This window comes from Xyrauchen texanus, chromosome 1 (assembly GCF_025860055.1).
Source record: "Xyrauchen texanus isolate HMW12.3.18 chromosome 1, RBS_HiC_50CHRs, whole genome shotgun sequence".
NCBI lineage: Eukaryota > Metazoa > Chordata > Actinopteri > Cypriniformes > Catostomidae > Xyrauchen > Xyrauchen texanus.
Window position 1 is genome coordinate 13,257,408 of NC_068276.1, and position 14,436 is coordinate 13,271,843.

General features: G+C 40.3%; 1 protein-coding gene across 1 annotated transcript; it reads left to right on the plus strand.

Moving 5' to 3' along the window:
- The first annotated feature begins 7,960 nt into the window (after positions 1-7,960).
- LOC127644200 (ammonium transporter Rh type C 2-like) lies at positions 7,961-14,182 on the plus strand. The gene is made up of 11 exons (XM_052127262.1): positions 7,961-8,208; positions 8,450-8,642; positions 8,779-8,929; positions 9,056-9,203; positions 10,996-11,162; positions 11,274-11,411; positions 11,507-11,643; positions 12,608-12,732; positions 12,859-12,932; positions 13,132-13,202; positions 13,648-14,182. The coding sequence occupies exons 1-11, from the start codon at positions 7,971-7,973 to the stop codon at positions 13,673-13,675; spliced, it is 1,470 nt and encodes a 489-aa protein (XP_051983222.1). The 5' UTR covers positions 7,961-7,970; the 3' UTR covers positions 13,676-14,182.
- Positions 14,183-14,436: the final 254 nt, after the last annotated feature.

A 14,436-nucleotide genomic window follows, 5' to 3' on the forward strand; every position in this document is an offset into this window, starting at 1 on the left:
AGGCCACAGGACAGGGACTAGGTCAGGGGTCCGGGGAGAAGGCCACGCTAAGGGGACAGGTTTGGGTGGCCCGGGAGCTGGCCACAAGGCAAAGGCCGGTTCAGGGGACCTGGGAGGTGGCCATCGGACAGGGACAGGCCCAGGAGGCCTGGGAGGCAGCCTCAGGACAGGGCCAGGTCCCGGAGGCAGAGCTGAGAGGGGCTCTGGAGACGAAGCTGTGGGAGGTTCTGGAGGCCCAGGAGGCGGAGCCAAGAGAGGCGGACCCATGAAAAGCTCTGGAGGAGCAGGGGGCAGAGCTGAGGGAGGCTCTGGGAGCTCAGGAGGCAGAGCTGAGGGAGGCTCTGGAGGCTCAGGAGGCAGAGCTGAGGGAGGCTCTGGAGGCGGGGCCAAGGATGGCTCAGGAGGTGGAGCCGAGGGCGGTGGCACCGCAGGAGGCTCCAGAGGCGAAACTCTGGGAGGCTCTGGAGGCAGAGCCGTAGGAGGCTCTGGAGGCAGAGCCATAGGAGGCTCTGGAGGCAGATCCTTAGAAGGCTCTGGAGTCTCTGGGAGCAGAGCCGTAGGAGGCTCTGGAGGCGGAGCCGTAGGAGGCTCGAGAAGTGGAGCCGTAGGAGGCTCGGGAGGCTCTGAGGGCAGAGCCGTCGAAGGCCTGGGTGGCTCGAGAGGCGGAGCCGCAGGAGGCCCGGGAGGCGGAGCCGTAGGAGGCTTGGGAGGCTCTGAGGGCAGAGCCGTCGAAGGCTTGGGTGGCTCGAGAGGTGGAGCCGCAGGAGGCCCGGGAGGCAGAGCCGTAGGAGGCCCGGGAGGCTCTGAGGGTGGAGGTGGTGCCGTAGGAGGCTCTAGAGGCGGAGGCTTGGAAGGCTCCGGAGGTGGAGCCGAGGGAGGCTCAGGAGGCGGAGCTGAGCCGCTCGAGCCTCTCGAGCCACAGCTCTGAAAGGCTCGAGAAACTTGAGAGGCGGGGTCCTGGAAGACTCGAGTGACTTGAGGGGCGGAGCCCTGGAAGACTCGAGTGACTTGAGGGGCGGGGCCCTGGAAGACTCGAGGGACTTGAGGGGCGGGGCCCTGGAAGACTCGAGGGACTTGAGGGGCGGGGCCCTGGAAGACTCGAGGGACTTGAGGGGCGGAGCCCTGGAAGGCTCGAGAGGCTCTGAAGGCGGAGCTCTGGAAAACTCGGGAGGCGGAGCTCTGGAAAGCTCGGGAGGCTCGGAAGGCAGAGCTCTAGACAGCTCGGGAGGCGGAGCTCTGGAAAGCTCAGGAGGCACGGAGCTCTGGAAAGCTCGGGAGGCACGGAGCTCTGGAAAGCTCGGGAGGCACGGAGCTCTGGAAAGCTCGGGAGGCGGAGCTCTGGAAAGCTCGGGAGGCTCGGAAGACGGAGCTCTGGAAAGCTCGGGAGGCTCGGAAGACGGAGCTCTGGAAAGCTCGGGAGGCGGAGCTCTGGAAAGCTCGGGAGCCTCGGAAGACGGAGCTCTGGAAAGCTCGGGAGCCTCAGAAGACGGAGCTCTGGAAAGCTCGGGAGGCTCGGAAGACGGAGCTCTGGAAAGCTCGGGAGGCGGAGCTCTGGAAAGCTCGGGAAGTGTTGGGTCTTGGACGGTAGAAGCCACAGGCGCTGGCTCTGGGACGGTAGAGGCTACAGGCGCTGGCTCTGGGACGGTAGAGGCTACAGGCGCTGGCTCTGGGACGGTAGAGGCTACAGGCGCTGGCCCGCTGACCGTGGCAGGCGTGGGCTCTGGCTCGCTGACCGTGGCAGGCGTGGGCCCTGGCTCGCTGACCGTGGCAGGCGTGGGCTCTGGCTCGACAGCCGGAATCACGAGGGGTGGTTCCTCGGGCGCGAGTTTCCTCAGCACGAGACTCACGTACTCCCTCCACGGTTGGTCTCCGGGTTTCGGCGCCTCTCTCCCCCGGGATGACGGTAACCCGACCCAGTAGATGGTCCTCAGGGCGTTGTCGTCGAACCCGGTGTGGATGGCGATCGTGGAGAAGAGTCGTGAGTACTCGCGGAGGGGAAGATTTGCCTCGGCCAGTTCAGGAAAACCGCTGCTAGATCCATAGGTGGTCTATCGTTCTGTAACGATGCAGGAGGAGGCAGACAAGGGGTTGGATCCAAATGCAGTGATTTATTTAAACAACAGTGAAAACTACACGGGAAAAACACAAACAAAGGAAATACCCGCGATGGGGAAACAAAACGTAAACACGGAAAACATGAAAGGCAGAACCGGCAGGATGAACACGGGGAAGAGCACGAAGACAGGCGTCCACAAACATCAACGATAGACAAGGGAATGGAGAACAAACAGGGTATATATACACTGGATACAAGATGATGACAAACTACAATCAGGTGAGCACAATGACACACGGCTGGCAGTGATGAGTGCTGGGGATCATGGGAAATGTAGTTCTAACACGAAGACAGTGAAACACGGGGCGGACAACAAGGAAGACGTGACATGGACTGTGAACAGAGACGGGAGAAACAGAAAACACGGGACAGACAACAAGGGATCATAACAGCTGTAATGTAAAGAGTCTGCTGCTTAATGCACACCACAGCAATAAAGGCATCCAAATGAGAGGAATATGTCAAATGTTGTAGCCTGTACTGGGCAGACCAGTGAAGAAATGAACACATGGATAAACAGTGACTGTGATTTTAACATATACTGTAGGACTTGTTCCTGAATCGACATCCTTGTTGGTCCTGGAACAGCATTCCTGTCCACCAATGAGAGGTCAGGTCTGGTGTTAGGTGTTGATCCACGAACTCATGGTTCCATTCCTGGTTGCTAGGAAAAAGAAACATGTAGCATTAGTGCAGAGGAGAAGCAGCAGTAACACTGAGCAGTTTCAGTATCATGGTGGTGACCGTTTTCTTTTACTGTCACCAGTGCCGGACCATGATGGAATTTTACGAGTAGGCAAATATAGAAATTAGTATCAAATGATCAAACCAATAAAAGATTGCAGTGGGTCAAAATATCATATATTATGGCATGTTTTTGCTGGTAATTATGCTCCCATACAGACTTTATCCTCTTCCTGATATCTTAAAATAGTCTTGATAACTACAGACACATTGTACACTTTTTATTAACTCAGCACTTTCCAATCTCCAACTCAACACTTGTATATACAACAAATTAACACATGACACAACACCAGCTACAGACTACAATCAATGCAAAAACTGTATGAATGGAGGGCTCTGTTCCATGTACAGCAACATCTACTCACCTAATATGATACTGTATGTTTAGACGATCTCCATCCTCAACTGATTCATTGTGTCAAATAAATATATGATCATGTTGTTCAATCTTTCAGGTATTTTAGATCTTCCATTAACTTTTATTCCATTGATATTTTACCATACTTTGAAAGTTTCTCTTCACCTGTCACGTTATCCCCAAGCAGGCTTGATAAAGTGTAATCGTGATACTGAAAGTTTTGATTGGCTCAATTGGCTACCTCTGATGATTGGTCATGAACACGGAAGGAGGCAAATTTCATTTTGGCTCTGTTTGGTCTTTTTTGGAAGCATTTTGAACGGAAACAGATGATGTTGCGCCATTAGAATATCCATTTTGATTGGTCAGTTTACTAATGAAAAACCCCTCTGGCATTCATACCGAGCCATACAGTAATTTAAGCAAACCTGTCTTCTGCGTATGAAAGAAAATCATGTTTTTCCATTAAAAGTATCTGAGATTATATTTTTGAGGAGGCTCTGCCTCCCTTGCCTCCTCTGACCAACCACTGCCGAGTGTCATTAAACACTTTAAAGTAATTAGTCCAGCACCACCCCAGAAAATCCAGCTCAGCATCCCTGATAGATTAGCATGCTTCAAGTGAAGCTCATGCTAGAGAGATGCTGGTACAGACAGTCCTGAATGGAATAAATTCATCATGATGTTTAGAAGCCAAAGGGACATTTATTTATTTATTTCACTTATTTTAAAATAAGTGGCATTCATTTTAAAGATAGATAGCACATGTACACTTTTCAAGAAACAAGAAGTTTCTTAGGTTTTAAATATAGTATTTGGACATTTCTGGATAGTTTTATTCTGGATATTTTTTTATTCATTTATTTAAAAGGCTATTTGAATGTTTTATTTTCATCTTCATCAATAATATTCTAAATGATAACATTTTGTAAATATTTTTAAATAAAAAAATTATATTTATGAAGCAGTTATACCTACCAAATAAATAAATTAATGGGCATGAATTGTTGATTTGATTTGAAATTATGTTTTAATGTGAGAAGAAGAATGTGAAGTGATATAAAACTAGCACAGCAATTGATACAAATGCCCAGGACGTTCAGGTATACACAAATATTTGACTGCAGATCGCTACCATTGACATATCAAAATCAAGTACTATAATAAAATAACTTTTTTGGAGTGCAGCTTTTGAATGTTTTTCAAGTGATTTTGGTTTTACTTGACAGCACTAAAAAACATCTCTCTTACATCTAAAATTGCATAATTGTCTTACCATCTAAGTCAGTGGCATCACATGCCCGAGCACGCGTCCGATTACATAACCTTGCTCATCACTATCACTACAAATGTCACTGTCTTTGAGCCGATGGGGATGCCTCACATTCCTCTACAATATCTCCATGTCTTTGACATCTCCCTTCACAACTTGACATTCCAGGGGGCTCAGCTTGCTAATGAACAGATTGCCATAGCAAAAATCCTTCACTGAGATCATAAGACCCGATCATAATCCAAGAATATCTATTTCCTCCAATCATATCTGCCCTATTCATGGGTGTGTTTTTTCTTTTTCTTTTTTTTGACAAATGGATCTCATTCCATTTGTCATTGAGATAAGATGGTTTATACATTTTTTGTACATCTTTTAATATATTTTTACTTTCAAATCTGGGTCAGAAACAGTTGTGAATTGCACTACAGTCACCTTTAGACACTTTTTATCTGAACTCTGGAAAAACTGCACAGAGCAACATCAATGCATTTAGCTGTACAAATATACAGTATGAGTCTGCAAACAGAAAAGCATGACATTTTCAAATATACTGTACATCCATGCGTTTGACCTATCAATGTGATAAAAGTTGAAAAAGGCATGGCAATGAATACTAGCATAATTCATTCTTTATGTTAATGTACTTGATGTCAATTATTTTTAATCAGATACATTTAAGTTGAACTGTTTTAAAAGGATATTAAACTTATATGTATCTGATTAAAAATAATTGAATGATTGAATAATTGAATTCAACTTAAATGTATATTAAACTTATATGGACAAATATGTTGTGACGTGATTATCAAAGAAAATCAAATATTATCTGCAGGTAGAATCTGCTGTTACATTGCTGAAGGCTTGCCTTGTATTTGATTGCCTGGGAGTCATGTGAGATCCTTTTGTTGTCAGTGATGGAATGTATTAGCGACAGATTGCAAAGGCCAGGAATGGTCATATGATTACTGCTATCTTTGGAATGCCACCCTGATAAATATCTGTGGGCCACGCTTTCTGTCACATGCTTTTTTTACCTGTTTTTTTTTTTTATGGAACACACCTCCAGAAGCTATGCAATATCCACATGCTCTCTAACCGCCCTTGAAGATGTGCACTGGACACTCCCCCTTTCTTATTGTCTAGACGTGAGGCTGACTTTGGGCTATGAGGGAACTGACTTGGATACATGCTTACAAAAGTAATAGGTTAAGACAGGATGCAAAAATATTTCTATTTCAAATAATTAAATATTTGTTGAATATTGTTCATTTCTATTTCATTACATCCAATGGATTTACTAATGTTAACATCGCAAACTCATTAGAGGTGAAAATGGTGAGAAAGTCATAGCAGATATACAGTACTGTGAAAAAGTTTTAGGCACTTGTGAAAAATGTTTAATTGTGAGGATGTTTTCAAAACTAATGGCATAAATAGTTTTCATTTATCACTTAATGTCATGCAAAGTCCAGTACACATAAAACATGCTAAATTAAAATGCCTTTAAAACAGCACCAATTCTCCTAGGTACACCTGGACACAGTTTTTCTTGGTTGTTGGCAGATAGGATGCTCCAAGTGTCTTGTTGAACTTGCCACAGTTCTTCTCTCTCTTTAGTCTGTCTCAGTGGCTTCTGACTCTTTATGTAATCTCAGACTGACTCGATGTTCAGTGGGGGACTTTGTGGGGGCCATGACATCTGTTGCAGGGCTCCTGTTCTTCTATTCTAATATTTTCTAGTTTGGGAGTCTAACGTTTATATTCCCTACTGACACACTAAAGCTGAAGATATAAATAACTATTTAAGATAAATGTTTAATTTATTTAAACATGTTATGTGTCTAAGACTTTTTCATAGTACTATATATTTTTTGTTTATTTGTTTGTTGATTAAAGCTTTTTTTTTTGTTTTTTGCTTAAACTAACTTTTTAAGTGATTTGAATAAGAAAATGTAGAAATTTTACCAAACAATTTGGGTAAATTGGCTTCAGAAAAGGTTATTTTAGCTGAAAAGTCAGTAGATTGCATCCCTAAATGCAACCTTATTGTAAAGTGTTTCCAATAAAATAAACAATTAATTTAAAAAGATAAAGTCAAACTAAAACTATTATAAATAAACCAAACAAGAAAAGTAAATAAATTAAAGAATTTAAAAGAAATGAAGAAAAGTAGGAAGAATTTGTTTTAGTCCATAAATGTAAAGAATGAATGGCTTTAAGGTGTTTTTGGTGTGAACTAGTCAGAATTCCTGCTTAATTAGTTTTCAAAAGACAGAGATTACTTTTACCTCAATATTGTTAATCCATTAAATATTTTTGTACATGAATTCCCCCCTACCCTCACTGTTTAAAAACTGAAATAAATGAAATATGCTTTGAACAACCTGCTGCCCCTCACCAGGAATTTTACTTTTCACTATGGAAAAAAAAACCATTTAAACAATGATGAATTTAAAGCAAATAGCAAAGCATTTACACAATTCATGATGTCAAATATATATATATATATATATATATATATATATATATATATATATATATATATATATATATATGTGTGTGTGTGTGTGTGTGTGTGTGTGTAAATGCATTTTTGTATTTCTCTTTTGCAATTTGCTTTACCATATTTCATATAATAATATATGTAATTTAGCAGTTGCATTAGCTACTGACTATTAAAACAAGGTATGCAATTAATAATGGCCCTGATAACAAAAGGCTTTCTGTTATGCTGTTATTTCCTTTAATGCAGTAGTTACAACAGCATGTTTTACAATTCTGAATATTTCAATCTCTTTTGTTGTAAGTTAAATTAAAATATCAAACGTGAGTGTCTTACCAGGTCGTAGCAATGCAGAGCAGATTTACAGGTCATCACATTATGTAACACTACAGCTCAGGCACTTCGAAAAGTGCTGATACCATCTGGTATGTACCCTAGAGAGAACGATGTCAGTCATTGAGATATTTGGCTGTTTAGATGTGTCTTTTGACTTATGAGTTGAATTCCTGTAAAAGAAGGTTGATATTAACTTTAATATCATTAAACTTGTCATGGTCACTCCTTTATCTCTTTGAGAGTAAAACATACACAAACCTGTTCCCAAAGTCTTAAGTCTTGTGGCCAACATAAACAATATACAGACACAGAACAATTAAGAGAAAATACCAGACCAGAGGAAGACCTGGACTTGTCAAAGAAGTAGTCTTTAGTTCAGCTGTGATGGACAGAACCAGTGACTACTGTGACCTCTTAAAAAAAAAAGAAGAAGAAAAAGAAAAAAGAAGTCAGACACCAAACCAGATAATGATCAATCTTCTTGTCAGGTGATTGTCACTGCCACCCTCTTTTCATTTACTGGAGGTACACCTGCAACAGTTGAGTAGTGACACACCTACAGATTACCAGCTATAAATACAGCTGCAGCCAACAGCAGCATTTACAATCTCCAGACAAGAGAGTTTCATCCAACATGTCATCTCTCATCTTCAACATGGGTAACTGCTGTCGAAGTTTCTGGTGTCAAAAGAAAAACCCAGATGTCCGAATCAGCCTGCCTGTGGTCTGCTTTGTGTGGCAAATTGCCATGATCATCTTGTTTGGATTCTTTGTGCGTTACAATGAAGAGTCAGACGCGCACTGGTCTGAGCACAAACATAAGAAGAACATCACAAGCGATATTGAGAACGACTTCTACTTCAGATACCCAAGTGAGTACCCAAGTTGTGTCCGCAGGGTTATTGCTCTTTAAAAACAATTCATTAATAATACATACTCTACATGAATCAGCCATTATATGACCAATAATGTGAGCCAAAGTTTTGTTGAGGCCTCAAATCTCTTTTACATTTAAGGTTGTGTGCTTTAGAGTTAAATTAGGGAGTTTACGATTCTGTTATACAGCACCTTCATCCCTAAACCTTGTCCACCCTTTTTCTCCTCGCTTGCTAGGTTTTCAGGATGTGCATGTGATGATCTTTGTCGGTTTCGGCTTTCTCATGACCTTCCTGAAACGCTACAGCTTCGGTGGAGTCGGATTCAACTTTCTCATTGCCGCGTTTGGCATTCAGTGGGCTTTGCTCATGCAGGGCTGGTTCCATGCTCTGGACCCTGTCGATGGCACAATCAAGATTGGAGTTGAGAAGTAAGTTTGACACTTTTTTAACAATATGTGACTTTATGCTGCTGTAGTTGTATATCAGACTATGGTAATTTGGTTACAGACAGACGAGCATGGCAATTGTGGTATTAATACCCTGATCTTATCTTTCTTTAATCAGTATCATAAATGCCGACTTCTGTGTAGCTGGATGTCTTATTGCATATGGAGCTCTCCTCGGAAAAGTTAGTCCAGTGCAATTGATGGTCTTAACTCTATTTGGCGTAACATTATTTGCAGTTGAGGAATACATCATTCTTGAACTTCTCCATGTGAGTAGCCATCGTAACAAGAATTTAACAAGAATATATTTTGTTTATGCAAGACCAGGTCCTGAGTATTTTATCAAACATGTAGGGATTCTAGGTGATCAAACTAATTGTTCTTAACTTTCATAGGTTAGAGATGCTGGTGGCTCAATGGTCATCCACACTTTTGGGGGATACTACGGCCTAGCAATATCATGGATTCTTTATCGACCAAATCTAAACCAAAGCAAGCTTCTGAGCGGCTCTGTCTACCACTCTGATGTCTTTGCTATGATCGGTATGTTATATCTTTTGTACATATTTGGGTGAATCTCAAGAACATGTCCCAGTTATATTTCATCAACAGTATCAACAGTAGAAATTATGAACTATATTTTGCTAAAATATAGTTAGGACCATTAATATGGACAGCTCTGGAAAAAATTTAGAGACCACTGACCACTTTCTCTGGATTTACTATTTATAGGTATGTGTTTGAGTAAAATTAACATTTTTTTTATTCTATTAAGTACTGACAACATTTCTCCCAAATTCTAAATAGAAAAATGGCCATTTAGAGCATTTATTTGCAGAAAATGTCAACTGGTCAAAATAACAAAAACGATGCAGTGTTTTCAGACCTCAGATAATGCTAAGACTTCATATACATTTTTTTAACAACACAATACTAATGTTTTAGACGAGTTCAGAAATCAATATTTGGTGAAATAACCCTGATATTCAATCACAGCTTTCATGCGTCTTGGCATGCTCTCTACCAGTCTTTCACATTGCTGTTGGGTGACTTTATGCCACTCCTGCCGCAAAAAAGCAAGCAGCTCGGCTTTGTTTGATGGCTTGTTGTCATCCATCTTCCTCTTGATCACATTCTAGAGGTTTTCAATTGAGTTCAGGTCTGGAGATTGGGCTGGCCAATATAGGGTCTTGATCCGGTGGTCCTCCATCCACACCTTGATTGACCTGGCTGTGTGGCATGGAGCATTGTCCTGCTGGGAAAACCAGTCCTCAGATTTGGGGAACATTGTCCGAGCAGAAGGAAGAAAGTTTCCTTCCAGGATAACCTTGTACGTGGCTTGATTCATGTGTCCTTCACAAAGACGAATACGCCCGATTCCAGCATTGCTGAAGCACCCCCAGATCATCACCAATCCTCCACCAAATTTCACTGTGGGTGCGAGACACTGCGGCTTGATGGCCTCTCCAGGTCTCCGTCTAACCATTTGACGATCTCGTGGAGGATCGATGATTATCTGGGGTACTTCAGCAAGGCTGAAATTGGGTAGATTCGTCTTCGTGAAGGACACATGAATCAAGCCACGCACAAGGTTATCCTGAAAGAAAACTTGCTTCTGCTCTGACAATGTTCTCCAGTTCTGAGGACTGTTTTTTCCAGCATGACAATGCCAGGTCAAGGTGTGGATAGAAGACCACCAGATCAAGACCTTGTCATGGCCAACCTAATCTCCAGACCTTAACCCCATTGAAAAACTCTGGAATTAAACAGATGAAAGATAGTAAATAAAAAAATGCACACACACCTAAAACAAAACAAAGGTCCTCGTAAACCACCCAAACCCACATGCACGCACACCCACGCACACACACACAAATGTATTTAGAACAACGTTCATATACAGTAGATATCATAAAAGTATTTGATGTATTGCATTTAATTTATGCTGGTTTCAATTTTTTTTTATTACTGATTTACATTAGTATTATACAGTAAAGAAAAACATTGTAATCAAAAGAATCACCTTTGAAATGAATGGGAATTATAAAAGTAAACCACCATAATTTTGGCATAGAACTGTAGATAAAGTGCATTAATATATAAGGTAAACTGAAAAAAAAAGTTAACATAAAAATGTGCTTCATGTGGTAACAGCTATATGAACTGATTTTATTCATCAAAAATATTATTTAAAATTACTAAATCAATCAGAATACATTAGGTTACAACAACAAAGATCAGGTAGAAATAGCTCCTAAATGTAACACTTGCAGGTGACCACTCTTTACAGTGTCTTGCCAAATGTCTTGTGTCTAAGGATGTTTTCCTCATACAGGGACACTCTTCCTTTGGATGTTCTGGCCAAGTTTCAACTCTGCCATCGCAGATCATGGAGATGGCCAACATAGGGCAGCCATAAACACCTACCTGGCCTTGGCTGCCTCTGTTCTAACTACATTTGCCATATCTAGCCTTTCAGCCAAGAAGGGTAAATTGGACATGGTAAACAAACACATCTCATTATGTCACAATTACATCATGTATCACCGATCGGCAGCCTATCTGCAGCTATCTGTATGTTGGAGTGTGACATTAATGCTTTGTGCAACTTAGGTGCATATCCAGAATGCCACCCTGGCTGGGGGAGTTGCCATGGGGACAGCGGCCGAGTTTATGATCACACCCTACGGTTCACTCATTGTGGGCTTCTGCTGCAGTATACTGTCAACTTTTGGCTACCTGGTGATCACTGTAAGTTTTACAAAAGTAAATTACATCAGAACATCAGCTGGAAAGCATGAACAGATTAATTTACTACCCAAAAACATGTGGCTTTTCCATTTTAGCCCTTCATGGAGAAGTACATGAAGATTCAAGACACCTGTGGCATCCACAACCTCCATGCTATGCCTGGTGTTCTTGGAGGAATTATTGGTGCCATCACAGCGGCTACTGCTAGTACGGGTGTCTATGGACATGAGGGGTGAGTGTAGCTGAAGACTGTTTGGTAATGTCAATAAGGTCAAATACATTTGAAAACAAAGTTGTTTTTATGGTTTTATCTCCATTCCGCTAATTTGAATGGACAAGCAGTGTTCCAAGAGTGCTAGCTTTGTTTATTACACGGGTCTTTGGAATATTCGATTCTGATTAATCAGTGGTGCCATCTAGTGGTCTGATATTTCTGAGTAACAACTGCACATTGGGGGATTAAGACATATCAGACCGCTCATCTGGGTCTTGCAATTCATCTTTCCTTCTTTTCGGATCACTGTGCGAAGTCAATGAGTAAGCTAATAAAATAATTTAAACTAAGACCAGTTTCATGTCCATTTTTTTTTTATTTGGCAAGTAGTCTTGTGATAATCTGGATAATGAGCAGACAAACAGTAATTATTTGCAAAATAAACACTAACAGAACACTAACAGAACTCAGAGGCAAACTGGAGGTGGAGCTATTCAGCGATGTCATCCTTCTCACAATATTACATAATTTAAACGCATTTCAATGTCCATTTATTCAGTTATTTGGCAATTAGTCTTGTAATAAGCTGGATAATGAGGAGTTAGACATTTTTCTCCAGCGCTTTTGCAATTGAACTGTTCTGCAATTTCTCGCATAATTACAAAGTTTTAATGCAAATCAATAATGTATGTCCATTTGTTCATCTATTTGGTTTGTAGCCAAGTAATAAGCATGATTATGTACAATCAGCCGGTTGTTATCGCAAAAGAAACCCCTTCAGACCGTACATATCCATTATGTAACAGCACTGGAAGATGCCACACTGTTTGAATCACTCCGTCCACAGAATTCTTTTGAAACTAAGTAATAATGTCAATTACTCGATTTTCACTTTCTTGTTAAAATATTTTTTGTATGAAAGCAATATTACACTGAAAACTGTGCTGTATTGTCATGCTGAATTTTTTTTCTACCTTTACAGGTTGGTAAATACCTTTGATTTTGAAGGGGATTTTGCAGAGAGGTCACCAAGCACCCAAGGAGGTTTCCAGGCTGCCGGACTTTGTGTAGCTCTCACCTTTGGCCTCGTAGGTGGAGCTATAGTAGGTTAGAGTCTATTAAATTTGTATTATTATTATTTAAATTATTTTAAATAATGTATTTATTTGAAAAATTTAAAGTATATAAAACGTTACGGTTTTATGAAGATAAATCACATAAAATATTCTATAGGTTTTATTCTGAAATTGCAAATCTGGGGAGACCCGTCAGATGATAATTGCTTCGATGATGAGGTGTACTGGGAGGTGAGTTTAAGTTTGTGTTTAATCGTTTTTAACACTAGGTGGCATCATAGAATTCAATCGAGAAAATAGACAATGTTCCAAGGCTAAAGTGAAAAAGTATCATGTTGAACGAAAAATGAAAACATTTGTCAGCAGATTTGACTATTTTGGTGAGCAGAGTGTGAAAAAGGCATTTAATGATTTAAATTATCCATTACAGGTGCCTGAGGATGAGGAGAGCCCTATTCTTCAGTACAACAGCCATATGATCGAGAAAAATCCAGACCGGATGTAAGGATATACTCGGACTCGGAAATGTGTTAATGTGTTTAATTTTTATTTATTTATTTACAATTAATCTTTATATTATAGAATTTATTGTAAACGTACACGTCAATGGGTTCGCAGTTAATATTTATGTAGTGAAAATACAGTGAGTTTGTTGCATTCTGGTAGATCACCACAAGATGGCACTGCACCACCACATAAGAGATTTTAAGATCGGTCTCAGAAATTTGCTGATTTAGCCCTTAATTGCAGTCAACATTCACTAACGAAAAACTTTTTATTTATTTAAATTTGCGAGATTAAACGTCAATGCAACCTCCTTACATTCTGATTTTGACATTTGAGATCTATTTATCTTTACAGAAACTTTACGGGCTTTATGGGCTTTCATTGTTTTATTTGTCTTGAATATTTTATAATGTTTTTTTTGTTTGTTTTTACCATTCAGGTCGGAATTTACTGTGGAACAAAGCTGAAGCAAGAATTAAGGACTGCATGATGCCATTATGACGCAAGATAAACCCGATTACGTCCTAATTAAAAAAATATAGATATTTTTGAAGAACGATGTTTTAATCTAGTCTGTGCTCAAGACAAAAGAGTCGCTCTAATACCTTTGTGAGGTAAAGCTAATATACCCTTGAAGCCCAGTAGGTAGCGTTTAAGGGGCAGGTCTTGGTTCAATTACATTTACATGCATGTTAAAGTCCTCAAGTTAACTTAAAGACAAAAGTTACAGTATGTACACGTGTTATGTATAAAGAATAAATTATAGGACTATTCTGTTATACTGTACGCCTATGTGCTGCTCTGTTAATGAACTGTAATTTCTCTAGAAAGATATTACAATTTTGATATCATGAATGTGTTAATAGTTATTTATATATTGTTATTTTCAAGTGTAAATATAGTAAAGTGATATATTTTCAACTATTAGCTATATTTGATTATGTAAATCATTATGAACAGTGTGTAAATGTTTTTCTTTATGACCCAATGTATCTTTTTTCCTTCTTTTTTTAAATTTTTTATAAATAATGTTGTAAAAAGATAATGTTACTATATTTTACCCTCAGTGGGATACAAACGAAGTTCGTTAATATATGTAAACATCTTTGTTTTTCTTTTTATTAATCATGTAACGAACGTCTGTTTAATGTCCATTAAAAGTTTTAAAAACAAACCTTCCGTTATTGTGCTTATTTTTCTTAAAGATAAATGAAGGCAATTACAGTTT

What these genes read in the sequence shown, in the direction of transcription:
- LOC127644200 (XM_052127262.1), top strand. Translation starts at nt 7,971, where the DNA reads ATGTCATCTCTCATCTTCAACATGGGTAACTGCTGTCGAAGTTTCTGG. An exon ending in CGTAGGTGGAGCTATAGTAG is followed by an intron (nt 12,733 to 12,858) that starts GTTAGAGTCTAT and finishes AATATTCTATAG; the next exon opens with GTTTTATTCTGAAATTGCAA. An exon ending in ATGATGAGGTGTACTGGGAG is followed by an intron (nt 12,933 to 13,131) that starts GTGAGTTTAAGT and finishes TATCCATTACAG; the next exon opens with GTGCCTGAGGATGAGGAGAG.